We start from the raw sequence: 22,000 nt of genomic DNA, 5'->3' as shown, positions 1-22,000 counted from the left end.
CCGTGCCATTTTAAAAGGATGAAAGGTAAAAAATTTTAAAGGAATGCGTTGAGGTAGGCGCGAAATTTTCAATGTTCATATTTTCTTACATTGTTTGCAAGTCAGTGTGTCAGGGTATGTACATAATGTTGATCAAAAATGATCTTGTGTACATTATAATCATAATGTTATGCATCATCAATATATTATTATTATCTCTGATAGATTTTTTTTAACATACAACCTGACACTGACTTGCAATCAATGTAAGAAAATTTGAATTTCGCAGTTCCACATTTTTGGGAAGGATCAAATTTGCCTATGAAAATATATCCCATTAAAACACAATTATTATGATAAATTATTTTATTTCCATAGTATGCGTAATAAATAACTAAAAAGTCCTAAAATTATTATTAATTTCCCATATTTCGGGTAATTTTCCCACGTAAATAACTGAGAACACTGGTCTTTGACGTATTATTTTTTCGAGTGAATGACGTTTGATTTCAATTAATTTCAATATTTTAATGTCGGGAAATAAGTGATTGGATTATTATTTTGCCTGTGAAATGTGATTCCTTAATTTTTGTTTGTTCGAACAGAACCGTTTTTACACAATTTCATCACACAAGACATGTCGTATTCGTGTTGTTTTTTCGCTGCTTAAATGTGTCAACTGTGTGAAGTTAGCACTCGAAGTGGTGTATCAGGGTGTGAATGTGTGCGTGCCGGCCTGTACGTACGGGCAAGCTGGTGTATCCTAATGTCACAGTATTTTGTTGATGAGAATCCGTCCGACTTTTTTTATAGGTCCATGGGTACTGTTTATAAAAGCTAAATAAAAAAAGGAATTCTCGAATCGGTTGCATAGATAAACGATTTGTAATATGAACTTATTGGGTCTTATTTATCTACCTCGTAGAAGTAAGGCCGCTTTCACATTAGGGCGTGAGAAGCGCGACAGCAGCGGTGTTTTAATAATTTGAAGGCGGGCATCCGCTTTCTTAGTATGAAATTATCGGCAGCGTGTCTGTCACGCGTTTGTCGCGCTGCTAAAGTCGCCTAAATGTGAAAGCGCTCTAAGTAATCTGTGACCTCACAGAAAAAAAATACTGAAAGAGTGTATTCGACAGATTTTTCAAAATACACTTTATAAGCAAGGGATCGGTAAATGAAAGTCGTTTGGTAATTATGCAGTAGTTTATTGTTACAATGTCGCGGTACACAGCGGCTACGCCGTTCTCGCGTCCTACGCGCGCGCGCCACACGGACAAACTCGACTATCGACTCTTGTCATATATTTTATTCGTCTGTCATTTGTCTGAACGTCACCACGGCTTATTCCACTATTCCTCGTTGACAATAATTGGAGCTTATAATGGGGAATAAAGGACTAAATAGTTCATTAATCCCCGTTATATTAGGATTTTATTTTAAACGTAATGGGGATTAATCAACTTTTAGTTCATTATTCCCCATTATAAGTTCTAATTTAACGTTAACGGGGAATAGTGAACAAAAAGTTCACTTATCCCCGTTGACGGGGATTGTCAACGGGGAATACACCACGTCTCTACCTTAAGGTGGCGGTTCGCACCGCGACAGAGACAGGAGACCGAGACGGGAGACTGCGACCGTTATTTGACTGGGCAGAGACCTGTCTGTCTCTGTCTCGCTTGCGAACTGTCGCTTAAACATTGTCTAAAGTCAAGTATCGTTCGCGGTCTCCCGTCTCGGTCTCGCGTCTCGGTCTCCTGTCTCTGTCGCGATGCAAACCGCCACCTTTAGGCTTCAACCACACCAGTTCGCGCGACCTGTCATTGGCCTATGATCACGCCGCCGATGGCGATCGGCACGCGTTGATGTGGTCGAAGCTTTATTCAATCGAAAAACTTTGAAAAACTATACTCAGCACACGATTGAAACGTGAAATAATTTCACTGATTGCGGTCGATTTCTAAAGCAAGTCAATCACTGATCTGAAACTGTATGTAGTTTGAGACAAATGCAGAGTATAGTTTCTGAATGCATGAGAATCTGTGATGGTGTTGTTCATTAAATATGTTTATAGATAAAGTAATAACATTCAAATCGAGTCAAATCTTTCTTATTTAAGGAATTACATGCAGTAGTGACGGGGATTATGGTACTTTGTTACATAAAATTTGGTGCTTTTAGTTGCAATTATGTACACTACGGGAAGACACAATGAATAGCTATGAAAAACTTTTGCAGAATCCTATTGATAACTTATTCTATAGCCAACATCAGGACTGCATGTAAAATCATAGCATTTTACGTTACTAGTCTATCTGTGTCCGTGTGGCCACAACGCACATAACGCTACAAAAAACTATTACAATAGTTTTGGCAGTTCGCAACAATGGTAAAATGCAACTAACTTCGTACACGACAGAAACACGTATCATTTATATTTACATTCAATTATGTTTCCGATTCGTCGCAGTTGTCCCCGAAACTAAATCACAAAATTATATGTGACGAAATTAAACTAAACCCATACATAAAATGTTTACGTCGGCGAGGCGCGCCCACCGACTGTCTTGGGCCATTGCATAATGAGAATCGATACAGCCATTTCATATTAAATCTAAGTTAAAAGTAACTTAAAACGACTATCAGTGCACAAAATGTCTACTATATACAATACAAATGGTAATAAGTGTTAAAATAAAATCATCGCCGTAGTAATACATGAATTACGATTACTTTATCATTTTTTGTATTTTTTTTTACTTTTTTGTTATTATCGTGTAAATAATAATTACGAAATTAAACAGGGGAGTGATTATTGAACACGAACTAAGAGCAGACGCTAACTTTTACGTAAACTAAAACTTACTCTACGCTATTTACATATTGAGAAATTAAGAACGAATACAATCACAGGCTCTGTGCGAGCATCGTGTGCGAGAACTTAGACCGAAAGAAGCGATGTCTACTCCGAAAACGATAACAATATGACAGCTGTCATTAAGTATTTTCATCGTATCGACTGTTGTTTAAAGGAAGGAGTTTAAGTTAATTAATAAAATAATAATAATAACCTTTTTAATAAGTACCTGAATGGTCTTATATCTCGATAAAAACTTCGAGAATGTCGAGTAATTCCATCCATATTTTTAGGGTTCCGTAGTCCTGACAAGGAACCCTCATTCGTATGTCAAATCGTTTATCGGAGCAGACTGGCTGACTGGCCGTTGAAAACGTGGCGTGAGCTAACAACTAAACTTCACTCGTGTAAATGAACAGTCGTGTACTTAAAACTTAAAATATACGAGATCTCTGAAAGTCTGGAAACGCAATACGTACAATTAAAGTAAGAAGCGTCGCGGGCGCGGGCGCGGCACGTGACCGTCTACGAGTAGTACAGGTGACAGCATATCAAGTTAAATATTATTGCATCATAAATGACTGTATTAAGAACCATTATGCAATAAAATTGTATCACCTGATGTGCTGTCGACTGTACATTAAACTTCACTAAGCACTTGTACTTCGTTACATTTCAATTCAATAACTAACGATAATAATAATACCATTGAATAACTTTCTTCCTATTTTTATTGTATTCAAAACTTGAATTAATTTATGAGGTACAAAAAGGCATCAATATCCTTCGTGTTATATTTATACAGTTTCTTGTCCGGCCACGCCCCTAATTATCGAATTACTTCGTCTATTCTATTTACACTTTTAAACACCCATTAAGAAATTTCGCGGAGGACGTGTGGTGTTAACAGCAAGCGATATCAAAGCTATTAAAATAACGTATGTATACCTAACTCAGCTATATTTACAGGCCGTATGGGGCCAGGCGGCTCCGGAAAAACGGACTTAAAAGGGTAGCCAATATAGCGTATAGCACACTAACACAGCTAGCTATATTTTATTACCGAATATCGCACGCTATATTGGCTCTCACTTGACGCTAAGGATATAGCAACGCTATTTATCCCGTCGAGAGATAGCGGTATATGATTATTTGCATCATCTATTAGGGCAACATGCCTCTAAGGAGTCTTACTAAAGACTCACTAAGTAATTCGTCTCTACGCTGTATATACAAACATATTTATTAAATAGTTCCTTTTCCCGGAGCCGTCTCGGGGCCAAGTATTTATCTGTTGTGTGTACCAGAGTCCAATAATTACGCCTAGCGGATCACAGTAACAGTTTTCTGAGATAAGGCAAGGTGGGGTCTGTCGCGGACTGGCGAGCGATTCGTACAGAGACGATATAGCTGGCTGATTCGAGTTTGCAAGAGGTTATTAAAATAAAAAAGATTTCAAAAAATTGATCGGTTTTGTGACTTTGTCTCTTTTACAACTATCCATTAAGGGCTAGTGTGACAAGGACAACGCTCTATAAAATTAAAGCTTAATGTCTGTTAGACTGTTACAAAGGTTTTAAATAGCCGATAGAATTGACGATATCAGGCTTAACACTGTAGCATCTTATTTTAGATATTCTGCAACAAACATTTTTAGTTTCATGTACAGCAGACTATATTTTATTGCAAAATCGACTCTATTACAACTGCATTACAAGCCACAGTGTTTAGTGCGTGCCGTCGTCTGTAAGTTAAAAAAATGTTGAAATGCCAGCTATACCATCCCTGTATAATAAACTAAGGCGACTGCATTCGCTACGATTTCGCAGCCAATGCATGCACCTGAGTTGAACGCACGGTTGAGTCTCGCCTCCTTTGTACCATCGAACCCTTCTGTCAATGTTGTCACATGACTAACGATAAAATTAATTTAATTTCATATTAAACAAGGTTAGTACTACTTATTGGAAAAATAGCAAAGCTCTTGAGTTTAATGCCCGTTTTCACCGTCAATCTCTAATTTTTATGAGACCCCTATGGTAACACCAGGAATTTTGTTTTCATAGGGGTCACTTAAAAATTAGTAATTGATGCTGAAAACGGGCATAAGAACCATGTCCCGTGGGTTTAAAATGGCGGTTTTTAGCCCCACTGTTTACTGACACAAAATATGTCAGCCATATTTTAATCAAATGTCATGAAATATTAAAACTGACAATAAAGCTGTATGATTTTGTATTCTATTCGTAAAAAGTTAAAGGTTATTTTTGTGAATCATGCAACAGCACCAACAGAAGTTCATCCTACTTGTGTGGGCGACTACAAGGGGACCATTCCGTATCGTACTAGAGCCTAACATTAATACTATGCATTTATTTATTTACAAATTTAAATTTTTTATTCATTTATATAGTTTTGAACTAGTTTTAAGGCTACGACGTCTCTTGACACTCACACATAGTCTTCCTATTCTAGACAGATATATGTTAGTAGCGTGATACAGGTCCTTCCTACCTAAACACAAATAGAAACATCAATTTTGGAACATATGATAATATTAAGTTTTTTTTTAATTACTTGCCAATAAAAAGAGTTACTTATCCATCACTCACGCACACTAACACACCCCAATAATCTTACGACAAACCACTAAAATATAACTATTAAATGCTTGAAATACGCATGTAATCCTTTACATTTACAACACTTTGCTATACAATGTCTCACTACTGCAATGATAGTATGTGAAAAATTATTCGTACATGTTTTTTATTCATTTATAATCATTGCCAAGTAAATCAGTATTTTTTTTTTGTTAATACTAAGTCTATCTAACCTAACTACGTAAAAATGTTCAGTCGATGTTACATACAATGGTGTTTAGAAGTAAGCTTAATATAAAAGTATGTTACACGATAGTTAAGGCGCGTACACACGGACGCGAGAGATTCGCGAGTTGGCGCGCAACCGTGATCATTAAGTACGAGCGCGCGTGTGTACACTCCCTTACACGGCGACACAAGAGAACACATAAAATCATCGATAATCCAAGTCCATCAAGTAAAATAGAAATCGTTAAAACGCATTAATAATATTGCAACTCTTATTGCTTGCAACGTCTTTACGAAACACAATCAATCAGGCACACATTGAAAATCTACTACATCACATACATTATAATTACATGGAATCGCAAAGATAAATGAAAATAACCTAATGCCTATGCGTACTTTGTTACTTTACAATCGCATCGCAACGCGGCGAGCGCTTGACGTCTCTTTCCCGTTCGGGCGAGTCGTATGTTGCCGTCTCTTTCTTTATTCATAAATACTCGTCATAGCGAGTGTTTCGTTGTATAAAATATGAATGTTGCATTTCGCAACTTTTTGTAGTTTCATTTATTCGCAAATGTCCGAACCAACCTAAACTAACCTACCGACATAGTCGCTACAGATTACACTATAAGTAAATATCAAAATGAATAGTAATGTAATATATTTGGTTGAGTGTCGCTGCAGGCGCGTTGCTACGGGCCCGCACACGTTGTTTGTCTTTTAGAATCACAAACATAAAATTAGCCTAACATCAAATCTCCCGAGGGTTCCGTGGACTTGAAATGCCGTATTTTTATTAAGTTTCACGGCCAAGTAAAGTGAATATGATATGTTCCCACTGGGCTAATAATTTAGAGTAGACAAACCTAAAGACTTGAATTAGAATTAAAAGTAAAATAACCTAAATTGTCAACTCAGTGAGAAGATAACGAAAAGTAAATGCACACATTTATCAGATTCTAAAACACCCGTCTGGCAAGACAGTATCGTGATTGGAATAAAATAGCAATTCAATTCAATTTCTACACTATCGCAATATTGAGGTACGGTGCGGTATTTTAGTTTTATATCAAAATTGTATACAGGCCAACATGAGATCTTAATTTGACTTAATTAAGCTTTTAATTGTGATTATATTATGTCGATTGAACACTCATATCTATCTAGCAAACATATCGTGTAACCCTTTGATCATACTAACGTTGAGGGAATCTATGTAATTATAAAGATTAAAAACTTGTAAAGAATGATTCAATCTGCATAAATCGCAATTTCCACGCTTACTAATAAGCTTAACATTCTCACATTCTTGCCAATAGCTATTACAACTAACCACGACACATCAGTTTAATTAATAACTTCAATTTCTACCGTTTCCTTTACTTGCCGATGGGTTTCAACACGCAGATCGAACTTATATTGATGAATCGTATCAATAACGACAATTTTTTTATAATTTTAACATTTATCACGACATTTACTGCATAATTACTATAAAGGATGAGACACTTGTTTGTCGGTTTACTACGATTCATCAAACTATTCGATGCGATGACAATTCAGATTTCCATACAGCTCACTTTTATTAACACGCATACCTTTGCTCGGGTACTAATCATAGGTACATTCCTACCAACATTATCACTAAACGAAACATTCAACCTCAACAGTTTGAGAATTCTACATTCTTGTCAATTTGCTAAGAAACAGTTTGGGAACCATCAAAATCACCAGGGACACACATACACAAAAGTCTTTAAACAAGCTAAAGTTCATTACGACTGCGTCAAAGTGAAAACGTTGCTGGCAGCGTTTCCGCGTTGTATTATTGCGCTAAGAATATTCTATTGTGGATTTAGGCGCGGCGGTGGCGGGTCGCGGCGGCCGGGCGGTTACCTCGCGGCGGAGTAGGCGCTGCGTCGCTTGTCGGGCGGGCGCCGGCGCTCGCGTCATTCCCACTGGTGCGGCGACGGCGGCAGCTCCGACGGGTGCGCCACGGTCGAGCTGCAAGCGCAATGACGTCAGCACCTGAGCTGCTCCTCCCCACCCCACTCCACACCCGATACCCACGCCGCTTGAGCTTGGCGGATTCGACGGACTATTGCGGCGGCTTTGGTTATTATGTTAACTAAAGAAAATGATAGAGGAAAATACAAAGCTCAGTCATATTTCCGTTGTTGAGTTGTTATCGGAAATAATATTGGATTTCGCTCGTGCTTAAGCAAATAGGTGTCTAGCGTCGTACTATATTCTCCATATTTATCTATGTTAACGTCTTGCATCCAGCGCTTTTGAATGACTAAAGTCAATGACCAATAGAAGTCTTGAAAATCACATTTTGGCGATTTCTATAGATCATGGAATTCTAGCTTCTCTCGTCGGTGCTGGCTATAAAACGTTGACATACATCTATTAGACGTGCTATAGAACAATGAGCAATACTCGACACGCACGGGAATGACTATTTATTTACTACACACTACACTTTTTTATTCAACTAAAGGCAGTTGTTGTTAGCAATCTCATCGGATGTTTAGTATACTTTGAAGCTTTTTTTTCTCCCATCATTTTCTTCCCACGTTTATGGCTTGGTTACTTTAATTTTACCTGAATTAGGTATATGAATATTGAAAATAGCTTTCTAAATGATGCTATAAAAGTTTACTCAAGCATTTCCAAAGTTTCAAAGTCCCAACGCCAATCGAATCCATCAAACAAGTTGAACATGCAAATTTTACCCAAATCTTTAATTGAAAAACTTTAAAATTTTAAGATCTTTAAAACTGTATTATACGATAGTATAAAAGAGAAATTGAATAGCAAAACTGCATCACAAATCAAACTACTTTAGCTACTAAACATTACAAAACAAAAGTCACCACAACCAAGTGCACGGCACTGTGCTCGCTCTCGACTCTACGCATGCACTACGGACCATACCAGTAACAATTTTAACATATTTCTAAGTAGAAAACGTTAAAATTGTCTATCCTCCCCGAGAATTTAACTGTCTCATAGCAAAAATCGATCTAATAACAAACTATTCATCAAGGGGAGAGCTCTTAATAATGTCTGCCAACTATGTTGAATATTTTTTCAGAATTGTATGATAATATGAATGAATTCATGGCAAATATTATCAAGAGACTTGATTGTCATGCACTGCAACCGAACCGGAAGATAGAGACGGAGCGAACAATCTAACGATCAACCCTTTTGAAATTACGAATCGACGGCCGTGCGCGGAGACAATACCAAAGGAGTTCAATAAAATAAAATAACTTGAAAATAACATTATTATGAGCAGCTTTCTCATACTTAGTTTTTGTAATCAACTTATACTGCCAGACACAAAAACTGCGTCATAAAGTTTACATTAACTTTTTTTCGTCACATTCCCGGTTAGCACATGGATTTGCTTTTGGGTAAAAGCCTATCCATGACTAAAATCTGCACTAAATTATATTGTGTGTACTTTGATAAGTGAGTGAGAGTGGCTAAGTGAAAATTGTTACACGATTATGGACTCCGGTCTGACATATTTTTTTTTAATTTCAATTCAATTGCAGTTTTAGTGTCCGGCAGTGTATGGCGAAGGGAAGCACTGTCCCCGCACGGCCGCGCGCCGGACAACACATAACAACGTGCGAACGCTTACGGACTGGCTCGCGCTACGCGGCGCACAGAAATATCACGGGCGATAGCAGTAGTATTTTTGCCGCCGTCTTGAAAGGGGAACAAACTTTTGCTTTCGAACCCGTTCTAGAGCTGTCGCAAAACACAGAAAAAAGCAGAACGTTATTACACTACTCCGGTCAGCGTGCTGAAGCGTGGAAGACACCACCATTTCAAGAGGGTTGATGTGGCTTCGGAACGGCGGATCTCGAGGCTAATGTACAGAAGTGTCGCTGGGAAGCGCGGAAAATTATACAAGTAAAATAAAACCCATGCTGGTTGTTCTACGCGGGATCGACATAGGTTCTTTACTTCTGCGACCACCGGAGCTCTAGCGTTATGGATTCGCCCGAAGGCGTGAAGCATTTGGTGAGACACGAAATTCACATAAAGTATGATGCTTCGGTACAACGCTCTCAGAACTCAAACAAAGGCGGTGATGTGTCGGCTCTTCTAAGTTATTGTAACAAAATTAACTTTCCTAACAAATCAGAAATACTCAAACTAAGCGAAATGACAACGCCTAAACTACAACAAGAAGCTGGATTTAATAGATTCTAAATAATAGAAGCCTATGAATTAACGTCACACATCACGCTCTTTCTGATCGAATGTCAGTCGTATTGTATTTTTTCGTATTAGACAAAAATAATTTGATTGAGTTCCTCAAACCAAGGACCGAACATAGACCATGGTATTATTGACATAGTGACACATACGTGCACTAACATAATATTCGCACGGTGCCACACCTAGTTGTGATGTCCGTTTGCTTTCTCTGATTTATTATCTTTAACTCAACGGGCAGACGTGGAGACAACAAATGTTATAAACTCAAACACTGCTACAATGCCTACAATGTTAGTACGGTGCAAGTCACACTTCAATACCAGTTTAAATATCACGCAAAAGGCAACTTGACAGCTGTAGGCCTAAGATGCGCGCCGTGATACTTTTATCGACGTCAAAATGTATGGACAAAATCGATAAAATGGCGTGATAACCGCTTATCGCGGCGCGCATCTTAGGCCTACAGAACTGTCACTGTCATACGCGTGTCATTTAAGCTAGGTTTGCACACACACACGATAAAAACACTACGACTGCGTGATTTTAGATTGGATTAGAAGAAGCGATGTTGTCTACACGTCCCCTGGCGAACGGCGTGGCCCTTACTTGGGTGCGGGTGGTCGCTATAGCTGAGCGTGTTAAGCCGCGTCTACACTCGCCGGCGACCGACGGCCGCGCTCTCGGCGTCTGGTGGTAATGCTAGAACGTTTGACTGTTATTGGCACGGATGTAAAAGATGCTACATAATTAAGTGATTTCGATAAATAACTTTAGAACTAACATTAGTAAAATGTATTGCAAATAATGCTGAAAATTATTTTTATTATTTACTTTTATCGGATTATAAAAGTTGCACTGTTTTAAGAAGACATGTTCAAATAATAGTCTTTAAAATAAGAACCATCGCCAACAGTGATAACTATCCATTGCCTGTCATGTCGATTCGTTCTATCGCAAAGAATCACCATTGGATGAGAGCGAGAGCAAAAACAGAAATGGATAGTTAACAGTGTGGCCGTGTGTACACAATCAACATAGCTTTTTCCTAATTTACGGTACTTTTACACTCATAATACTGTAAATATTTCTATTTAACCAAAATTTTGAGACCAATTTGCATTTACAAGTAAAAACATCATCCGTGTCAATACCAAACAACAGTTCTGTGCCGATCGCCGCACCTTCGGTCGTCGGGCAGTGCAGATGCGGCTTTATTTAACGTATCGCAAAGAAATCACCTAGTGTCGGTTGGTTGCGGTTGGTTGCGTCGTGGCGGCGGCTTACCTTGCGAAGCTCTTGAACGCCGCCGACTGCGGGTTGATGCACAGAGGCACTCGCGACGTCTGCAGTTGCTCGGCTATGAACTTATGGATCTCCTCTGCGGATTAGATAGCGTGTGTTAGGGGCGTAGCGGGACGCCTTTTTGTGATTCTTAGTGGCCAGGGTGTATGGTAGTAACGGCTGACGATAGATGGCGCTGTTCGTTTTTGTATCGCGGTATTGTGTATATTTTTGGTCAAAAACCTACAGTAATCTTATTCATTTATTTGCATTTTAACATATTATATCAATGAGACCTTACAAATAGATTTCTTTTATCTACTACAAGAAAACCATCATAATGAATGACGAAGCCAGTACCGTTAAAAAGTGGAAAAGTTACCACATATTACTATTTCACCGTGATTTTAAAATCAACATAATGCAAAGGATATTATTATCTCGTCAATATAGTTATTTATTATCTATTTATTTATTATGTTTGATAATCAAAAGTCAAGTAAGAATACCCAATCACCGACCATAAGGATTGTTTATTGGCGAATACTAAATGTAGCTCGAAAAAGAAATTAATTTCTATTCCTATGAAATCATAAAAACCGCTGGCCACTATTAGCGTCTTTCAAAGAATATTTTTTCTCTAAAAATGACATCCGCTCATATTGTGTAGTATGTGTATGAGTGGTGTTTTACCTTTGACCTGGTGCACGGAGGTGAGTTTCCGCTCCCATCCGTCGTGGAAGGCGTGCGGCGCCACCGGCTCTAAGTCCGGCGAGTAGTGACGCGCGGCGGGCGGAGCGCTGGAATTTGGTAGGCACTTGTGTTAGATAAAGACAAAGATAAACTTTTTATCACCATTACTTTATGTAGTTGTAAATGGAGCTATTTTGCAAAAAACATTAAACTGTAGTCTGCTGTATTGACAGTTTTTAGCATGATAATAAGAAATTCATTTAATGATCAGGGGGCGTACTGTGTTTACGTCAAACGGATTAGATGTCGATTGCGTAAAAAAGTGACATTAAATCTATGACAGATTGTACAGCGCCCCTAGCGGAAACTTTTAAGAACTAAAATCTTCGTATATTTTTTAACGCAGTCGATATCGAAGGCATTTGACGTAAACTCACATTACTCCCCCTGGTTGTAAGTTGATTATTCGAAAAACTTCTTCGTTGATATTTGCTTCTGAAAAATCTGCTTGTTGTTTCAAATGCTTATGTGATACATGCAAGTGACTACCGTATTAAACCTACTACTTATTATGCAGGAATGTTAGCTCCACCAAATACATATTATGGTCCTTATGGATATCGTGTTAGGGTGCATAATTACCTGTAGCAGCACTTGCACATGCAGGAGTGGTAGCGTAGACGACCCTCCTCCAGGTACGGATGTGCAAGCGCGTCGACTACGGAGATCCGCTTCACCAGATAATGGTCCTTATGGCTATCGTTTTAGGGTGTATAATTACCTGTAGCAGCACTTGCACATACAGGAGTGGTAGCGTAGACGACCCTCCTCCAGGTACGGATGTGCAAGCGCGTCGACTACGGAGATCCGCTTCGCCGGGTCAAACACCAGCATCTGAAATCAGGTTAAGATAATATCAAAATAACTGCAGAAATATCTTGCTAAATATACTAAGTCAAACTTCATTTCCGTGTGCAGTTTTGAATCTGCCATCGAACGCGTCCCCGGATTGGGGATAGGCGGATAGCGAACCCAAGCTCCAAAAGCGCGGCAGATCTGGTCAACTCGGCGGGCCACCCGTAATCCAGAATTGAGTGGTCCGGGGCTGTCGAGGCATTTGTCCGGGCCACAATGCAGAGGACATCTTTAAAAACCCTCACAGTTGGGGTGAGCTGACGTGGCGTTTGCCTAGGCCCATTTTTTGGAGGGACGCTCTCGGTACTTCTCTGATCAGCAGAGCTGACTGACCATAACCCGCTACGGCAGGCCAGGGGTGCTCGACCTAGGTCGCTAACAACACTGGATTGCACTTGTGCCAGCAGATGCACAGCCTCGTGCGTGTAGAGCGCGACGAGCGCAAGTCAGTGACGTCATTAGCCGACAACTCCGGTGTAGCCTGAATTACACCAAAGCGTACCTGCGCCAGCAGATGCACGGCCTCGTGCGTGGCCTGCACGGACAGCGTGTAGAGCGCGGCGAGCGCCGACTGGACATTACGACGTCGTGCCCGAAGTCACTAACAGATACACCAGACCTGACCCCAGTGTACAGCCTCTCTGTACCTGGCTTGTATATGTAACAACACGTACCTGCGCCAGCAGATGCACGACCACGGACAATTGGACATATGACGTCGTGCCCGAAGTCACTAACAGATACACCAGACCTGACCCCAGTGTACACCCTCTCTGTACCTGGCTTGTATATGTAACAACACGTACCTGCGCCAGCAGATGCACGGCCTCGTGCGTGGCCTGCACGGACAGCGTGTAGAGCGCGGTGAGCGCCGACTGGACACTATGACGTCGAAGTCACTCCTGAAGTCCTGACCCTACACTCTCTCTGTACCTGGGTGAGGAGCTACCTGGCTTGTATATGTATCAACACATACCTGCGCCAGCAGATGCACGGCCTCGTGCGTGGCCTGCACGGACAGCGTGTAGAGCGCGGCGAGCGCGGACTGGACATTACGACGTCGTGCCCGAAGTCACCCCTGAAGACCTGACCCCAGTGTACACTTTCTCTGTACCTGACTGAGGAGCTACCTGGCTTGTAAATATATGTAACAACATTTCTCACCAATGTATCCATCCTCTAAGAGCTTCGTGTTAAAGACACACTATCGTCAACTGTGCAACTACGAATACTGAAGTTCTTTGGTCACGTCTCCAGAAAGAGAACTCGATGGAGAGACGCCATCACAAAGGCCACTGAGTCCACCATGGTCTAGTGTACCCGCGACGCCTCTAACCGTCAGAAATGGAAGCACATCGCCAGGAGAGCTACCCTCGGAGATGAAATTACCCCACCATGTACCTCGTCAGCGCAACCACGACCACTCTGACAAGAGTGCCCGACTAAGAAGAAGAAGAAGATATGTAACAACACGTACCGACGCCAGCTGATGCACGGCCTCGTGCGTGGCCTGCACGGACAGCGTGTAGAGCGCGGCGAGCGCGGGCGGGACAATTGGACATATGACGTCGTGCCCGAAGTCACTAACAGATACACCAGACCTGACCCCAGTGTACAGCCTCTCTGTACCTGGTTTTTATTTACATACCTGCGCCAGCAGATGCACGGCTTCGTGCGTGGCCTGCACGGACAGCGTGTAAAGCGTGGCAAGCGCCGACTGGACACTATGACGTCGAAGTCACTCCTGAAGTCCTGACCCTACACTCTCTCTGTACCTGGCTGAGGAGCTACCTGGCTTGTATATGTAACAACACGTACCTGCGCCAGCAGATGCACGGCCTCGTGCGTGGCCTGCACGGACAGCGTGTAGAGAGCGGCAAGCGCGGGCGGGCGCGGCGCGCGCCTCATCATGTGCGCGCGCGCGCCGGCGCACGCGTGCCGCATGTCTTCCAGCGACGGCGTCCCGAGAAGCTCTGTTATTAACTCCAGCTGGAACGCAAAAATTTAAATTATGTTTCGGCCAAACCAACGCGTCTACAACCAATGTGTGTTACCAGTGATGACTTATGATCGGAAACGTGACCTCTCACTATAGGCCTTATACAGAAGCTTAAACTTGCACAGCGTGTTATGGAGAGGGCTTTGCTCGGTGTTTCTTTACGAGATCGAATCAGAAATGAGGAGATCCGTAAACGAACTAAAGTCGCTGACATATCCTGACGGATTAGCAAGATGAAGTGGCCATTGCCACTTCAGCTTTCGTCCGATGGGGCAGCAAGGTTCTAGAATGGAGGACCGGAAAACGCAGCGTGGGACGTCCACCCAAGGTTGACCGACGACATCATAAAGGTAGGAGGTAGGTAGGAAGGTAGCAGGGAAGCGCTGGACGCAGGCCGCTACCAACCGGGCAACATGGAAAGCATTGGGGGAGGCCTATGTTCAGCAGTGGACGTCCTATGGTTGAAATGATGATGATGATGATGAACGCGTCGACGATGACGAACACTGCGCGTGCATAGGATCGCCGCGACCAATGCAGGACGCGTCGATGTGAACTCAACGCTACAAATTCATACACGACATGTGATCGCTACCGCCATTGCCATTTCGCACGCAGGCACGCGTTGTTCTGGCCGAATCTTAAGACACTCTTTATTGTACTAAGCACAAAAGCAAAAATGATTTCTAGCCACAAAACTAAACCCCTTGAATAAGTGAACGATTCCTCTCCTACAAAACTAACGCACAAATCTCATGCATATACGGAAATAACAAAAGAATATCCTGAACTCCTCACCTGCTGCACGGGACTCTGCGCTTGGAAGAGGATGCGCCTTCCCAGCAGCTCGCCGAATATGCAGCCGACGGACCACACGTCCACCGCTGCCGTGTAATGGTTCGCGCCCATCAGGATCTCAGGTGCTCTGTAAAAAAGTAGAAGTAAATTGAACATCCAGATGTTTGGTCATAGGCTTACGTACGAGTAAAATGGAATGCCCAACTGTAGAAAGAATAATTTCAATTTTACCATCGCTATCCTTCAGCATTTCTAATTGATTAGAAGCTATCATTTCATTTAGTACGGGGTATTATTACTGGTATTTTTAATACTTCAGAGCTAGGAAAGTTTCCAATAGGAACTGCAGAAGCCTTCGAGTAATTGCAAAGAATTGAAACTCAATAATTCAGCGTAAGTGGCATGTTAAGACCTAAGACGAGGGCGCTATAAAGCGAGAGCGGCCTAGTTTCGGGCCGCAACCCAAAGGTCACTCGTTTCATTGCTCATTCACCGTGGACCGCGCGTGCCTTGGATGTACGTCTTGCAAAAGTGGCGAACGAATAGAAGACCACAAGCGTAAAATTATATTAACTAGCTTTTACCCGCGGCTTCATTTGCATGAATTCCAGTCTGCTACAGAAAGACTAATGCCGATACTTATGCCCATTTTCACCATCAATCCCTAATTTTAGTAAGTCATAACAGGAAATTTTTTTCATAGGGGTCACTTAAAAATTAGGGATTGATGGTGAAAACGGGCATAAGTATAGTAAGTATAACACGCCTAATATTAAAACCCTGGATAAAAACGATCCTATGTTTTTCTCCTTGACAAATCATAAACTTAAACCTTTCTCGTGAATCTCTCTTCCTATTGGTGAAAGTCACATGAAAATTCCTATAGAAGTTTTTGAATTTATCGCGAACAGACAGGCAGAAGCCGCAGAAGGTACTTTGTTTTAAGCCTGAAGGAATTTTATAGTTATGGAAAGTATGGCATACAATGGGGAAGGCCTAAATCCAGCAGAACCAAGAACGCAATGTAACAACAATTTATTTATTATTGAGTTCACATACCTCAAAGTAACATTAAAAATAAAAACATAACGGAAATAAACTAGTTTTTGTTGGACTATTCACATAATATCTTCTTAGGAAAGGAGTATTATTGCGCACACAACATTAGGAACAAATTCCAAGAAACATTTTGCAATTTATTTTCCTCCATTCAACGTGTAACTCGCGGAAAACGGAAAATTGATTGATGGAAATTGCTTAATAGATTCGCATGTTACGCAATGATAGCAATAAAAATATTCGATACCTACATATTAACCTATAACAAAAATGTTTTAGTTTATGAAAATGAAATAGTAATTTTTAACCCTCTCTGAAATATGTTTGCCTAATCCCCAAATTCTTATTTGCTAGGTCTGAACATTTCTAACCACATAACAATGTAAATATTTCAGTTCCCAAAAAAACAGCAAGGGAAGCAATGCAAAGCACGTACTTTCTCAAATTCCGATACAAATAGACGTAATATATTATTTCGGGACGCGAATGTCGGGGCAGCAGATCCCGGTTATTACGGTGTTCCTACTTCTGGCAGGAATAAGGTCGCGGGGTACCGACAAAAACCTTTTTAATACTTTCCATCTGACGTTTGTACTGGGACCGTGCGTCTAGATATCTGCGAGCCAGTATACAGGGTTAGGTACTTGTAAAACACCAACAATATCTCGAACTTAATCTCAAGAACTAGAAGGTTAACATCAATGCAACATCTGTTGTACGACTTTTGAAAATTAATTAGTATTTTAATTTAATAAACCGCTCTAATGTTCATAAGCCATGGGCATTAAAAAATCATTTAAACAAACGAATGCCGCATCGTCCTTTCGTTTATGAATGAGACAGTCTTCTTCTTGAAAATTCAATTTGTTGAGATATTATGTTAAAAGTCATTGTACTTACTACGTTAACTCGTAGAACAAAAATGTTGTTATATAATTTGATGTTATTTATCTAGCCCTGTGAGGTTACTACATTTTCACAAACAAACCTGTATATGTATATGAAACGCGTACAATTTTGTTTTTCAACATTTCCTCTGATTGCGTTTCACCTCGGGCGCGAGTGCGACACATGATTGATGATCCCAATATAAACTTGAAACTTTTTATATTCGCTGCCTTCGCAACTTTAAACAAATGCGCTCTTGTATTCTTTTGACATCTTCATTCATAACGTTCAGTAGCGTTGATTTTCATGATGTCAGACAACCTCGAATTAATCTTCAAGACGCGTTAAAGGATTGTTTAGTTAATGACTACGCTGATTGACTATAACAGTCTTACATGGCACTTAAATTGATTAAGATGATAAAGTAATAAACGGAATTTGTTATTATTTGACACGCAAATAGGTAGTTCATTTAAAATGCTTTAAATTGTCAGTGTCGATTGTGTCCAATTATAATGGAGATCGTTCAAACAATGGTTCGTTATCAGCACCAATGGATATTAATTTCACGCTATTTCCTGCTTTCGGTAACTTGCTAGCAGCTGCACTGCAGTGCCATCAAAATGAGAGTAAAGCATTCGTATGCATTAGAGACGGACACTACTCAGGCCGAATTTACTTTCGTCGGTGTAAAACAAACCATTAGAGTAGGTTTCGTATTCACATTTGGGAATCAAATTGCGATTTGGCTTTTGAAAAAGTAAGTTCTTTTTCAAGCAAGAGCATTACCGACAAGCCCGACGGATAACTAATGTTTGGCCAAAAAACGTTTCCCAAATTATCACATCGCAAACAACGTTTCGCAAACTTTTATTTGGCAAATTTTCATCTGGCAAAACTACTTATTGCAAATATTTAATTCGCAAATGTCGTTTTTGGCATATTATTGTTTACCAAATTATTGTTTGGCAAAGTATGTTTTGCCAAATGTTTCATTTGGCAAAAATATTTCACGATAAACAATTTACAAAATAATTTGATTGATGCATAGAATGGAATACAAATAAGCTTGTGGTTATTATTTTGTTTCGTGGGTAGTTAATATAATTTTTTTTCTATACAAATTTTCATGTTTCATTCTTTTTATCGAAATTTCCAAATGATTCATCAACAATAAAGGTGATTCTAGCGCTCGGCGGCCGCTGCCGCGGCACGCTTTGCTCGCCTTCGCGCGTTAATTGTCACTGTTCTAACCTAACCTAGAACCTACTATTCTGCAATACCTACTTTCTACAACCATACTGTTTTTTGCAATCTCTTTGTTTTACATAAAATTCTTGTGAAAACCATGATGTGCATAGGCACACCACCACTTACCCACCGTTACCCACAAATCAAAGCATAGGCAAGTATCTGAAGTGGCAATTTGACGAAACAAATTATTTGGAATATAATATTTGGCACAATAAAACATTTGCCATATAAACATTTGCCAAGTAAAATTTGGCCAAATGATAATTTGACCAAATGAATTAGTTGCGAAAAGAGCATTTGCTAAAAGTTCTTGAAATGAAATTTATTATTAATGAATTAAAAATGAAACTTTGGCGATAACTTGTTTGCGAAGTGAAATTTGGCGAAAAGTAATTTGGCCAAACGGAAGGATACCAACAATCTGTCTCTTGCTCTTGAGTATGATATCGTTGACATGTTATACTCGTAGGGCACGTCAAGCTAAGCTTTGTATCCAATGTAATTGTAATAGGTTCTATTTTAGAATAAAATCCTTACCTGTAGTACTGCGTGACCACCTCCTGCGTCATGTTCTTGCTCGCATCAGGCTCCTCAACCCGCGCGAGTCCGAAGTCGCATATCTTGAGCACGCAATTGCTGTTCACCAGAAGATTCCCTGGTTTGATGTCACGATGGAGGATGCGTGCCGAGTGCAGGTATTTCAGGCCTGGGGATAGATTGATCTAGAATTAGTACTGGTTGGATAGAATATCCTAAAACAAAATAAAAAGTGCACCAACTAATAGCATTTAATAGCAATACTCGATATTTAAGATCTGTTTCACTTGCTGATAAAGCCTATTAGGATCTTATCTATTAGATAAAACTGAATTTTATACGTCAGATAATAATCTGTTGATTTACCGATGAAAGTGGCCCTTAATCTGTTCCCATAGATTTAATTTAACAGACGTTTATTAAAACATCGATGGCCACGATAATTTAGTAATATCCTCGAGAAACATAATGATTATTAACAACACCGGTAATAAACGTTCTGTTTATTATAATGAGCACCTCATAAGCCTGATCAGATAGTAATGGATGAATGAATTTATTGTCCATTGTTTAAGCGTGATAGCCCCTCAAGGCAGTGTGGTAACTGGCAACTGCCCGACACTACTTGTGTACCGCTTTTGGTTGGTTTTTATCAAATTCTATTTTGCCCATTCGATTCCGGTTGAATCCGGCTCAAGTTGGCGGTTTATGCCTGCATATTAGATTTTGAATACAGCAACAGCTGAGTGGTCCATTTTCGGCCTACATAACGTATCTCCATATGCTGCCAACTGCCAAGTAATCCAGGTGACTGACATTTGTAGGGCAGTGTGCGACATTAGAGTTAAACTGAAGAGTTAGATTGCTTTTCTAAATATATTTACTAAAGGCACACTTTTGATAAAAAGGTGATATCCGTACTGCGAGTAATATTAAACAATTCATTGATAAGTGTTGTACTCCTCTTGCAACGTAGTAGCGAAGAGCTTACGGACGGAATGTAAAAAATCGAGCTACAAGAATTGTCTCAGAGCATTCTTTGTGAAAAGAGAATTCATGAGCAGACTTCGTTAATCGAGCCCAGTTTGTTTTGTAGAGCGCACGTCGCCAATACAATTTCAGATGATTCAATAAAAAGGAGTAGAGTTCGCTAATGATTTCACCGGCCAAAGGACCTTTTGGGTTGGTCTCATATACACAGGTTTTTATAAAATTTATACAAAGCGCCTAGACTCGAAACGATTGGAACCTCATTGTCATCTCGTATTAAGAGGAGTTGCAATTTAATTATTGAGTTATTTAAGTAAAAAACAGAGTTTAGTATATAGCATTAAAAGCATGGACTGAATCTGTGTTATAAAGCCGCAGGTATAAGTAAGATTAAGTGGAATAATATCACAGACATTATCTCTTACGATGTGAAATTTCGCTCTCTTCATAAAGCGTGTCAGTCGCATGATTTACATGTGTCTTAAAAAGCAATGTGGCAGCCATTACCGTAATACGCGTCCCATCGAGCCGAATAGAAATCCACGCGAGCGATATTGCGCTCACTTCCATACCGAAAGCCGCATTAGAACTCGGCAATTTTGTGAGGCGTACGTCAGTAGCAAACATTTCTGAATAAATTAAAATCCACCACGAAACGCTCCGGCTGATATCTTGGAAAAAATAGAACCATTCGAGTGTTAAATTATCCCTTTCAATTCGAAGAATTGTTAGCCATCTCTGGGAACGTTAAAACTCCTGTATCTTTTATCTGGCGAGGCTTGCTATAGTGTAGGTCGTGAGATAGGTAGTTTAACGGGTATTGCCGCTGGAGCAATAACTTTTGAGTGCGAGTTATACTACCTATTTGAAGGTGCCTTGGGAAGATGGTTAAAAATTTAGGTGGATAGTATTAAACTAAAAAAACTTTAGTGGTACGTTTTATGAAGTTATCTTTTATGTCCATTGCGGTTATAAAATCGAAACACTCGATTAAGATATTCCGCACATTAACATGTGTGAGTAAAAAACCGAGACTGAATTGGGAAAATATTTCCCACATCGGGATCAAAACTCGAAGCGACGCGGGCGCCTCCGAGTGACGCCACAAGGAATTAACGCCACCTCGTAGAGTTTAATTTCCCAGCGGGTCCGCCATTTTCACCTCCACGCAACGGACTTTTATGATGGCCCTGCTTCGTGCTAACCCAGTACACGTGGAAAGAATTGTAACATTAAACTTTGAGAATAGGCGATGAAAATCAGTTTACTTTCAACCTCGTGTAAACTTTACAGGAGCTTGGGGCCAGTGAAGATTCCAGTTACTTAGATAGACCTGAAACCATAATTGAATGCCAAACAAAGATATCGCAATACCAAAATTGATTTTATTTTGTTTCCGCGGGGCATATTTTCGGCTCGATCCATCCTTTGGCAAAATACTTGTACGGGCAAATGCGACAAAGACCCGAAAAGCTACCCTTTACACAAATTTAATTTTTTATGATAGGAAACTAAAAAGCAAAACGTGTTTTTTAAATTTCCGCTTCAATCTTTCTCGATATCATCAAATACCTATAATGGTATCTAAAATGAGCTACATTATTTAAATAAGAATGTCGTTAGGGTAGCGCATTTTCTTACATAACTTTTCAATTCCTATCATTGGAGGTC

The 22,000-nt window shown here is 40.1% G+C and overlaps 1 protein-coding gene across 1 annotated transcript in view; it reads right to left on the bottom strand.

The window, feature by feature from the left end:
- Positions 1-2,073: 2,073 nt before the first annotated feature.
- nmo (serine/threonine-protein kinase nemo) overlaps positions 2,074-22,000 on the bottom strand; it is a 33,893-nt gene continuing 13,966 nt past the window's right edge. Inside the window, 8 exon segments of the mRNA XM_028302108.1 lie at positions 2,074-7,643; positions 7,646-7,674; positions 11,200-11,293; positions 11,890-11,996; positions 12,671-12,783; positions 14,623-14,793; positions 15,602-15,728; positions 19,340-19,508. Of these exon segments, the coding sequence (XP_028157909.1) occupies positions 7,504-7,643; positions 7,646-7,674; positions 11,200-11,293; positions 11,890-11,996; positions 12,671-12,783; positions 14,623-14,793; positions 15,602-15,728; positions 19,340-19,508 (950 nt within the window). The 3' untranslated portion in view covers positions 2,074-7,503.

Source organism: Ostrinia furnacalis, unplaced genomic scaffold, assembly GCF_004193835.3.
Source record: "Ostrinia furnacalis isolate ACB-3 unplaced genomic scaffold, ASM419383v2 OfSCF1083, whole genome shotgun sequence".
Classification (NCBI taxonomy): domain Eukaryota; kingdom Metazoa; phylum Arthropoda; class Insecta; order Lepidoptera; family Crambidae; genus Ostrinia; species Ostrinia furnacalis.
The sequence above is the reverse complement of the archived record's forward strand: the minus strand, read 5'-3'. Positions and strand labels throughout refer to the sequence as shown.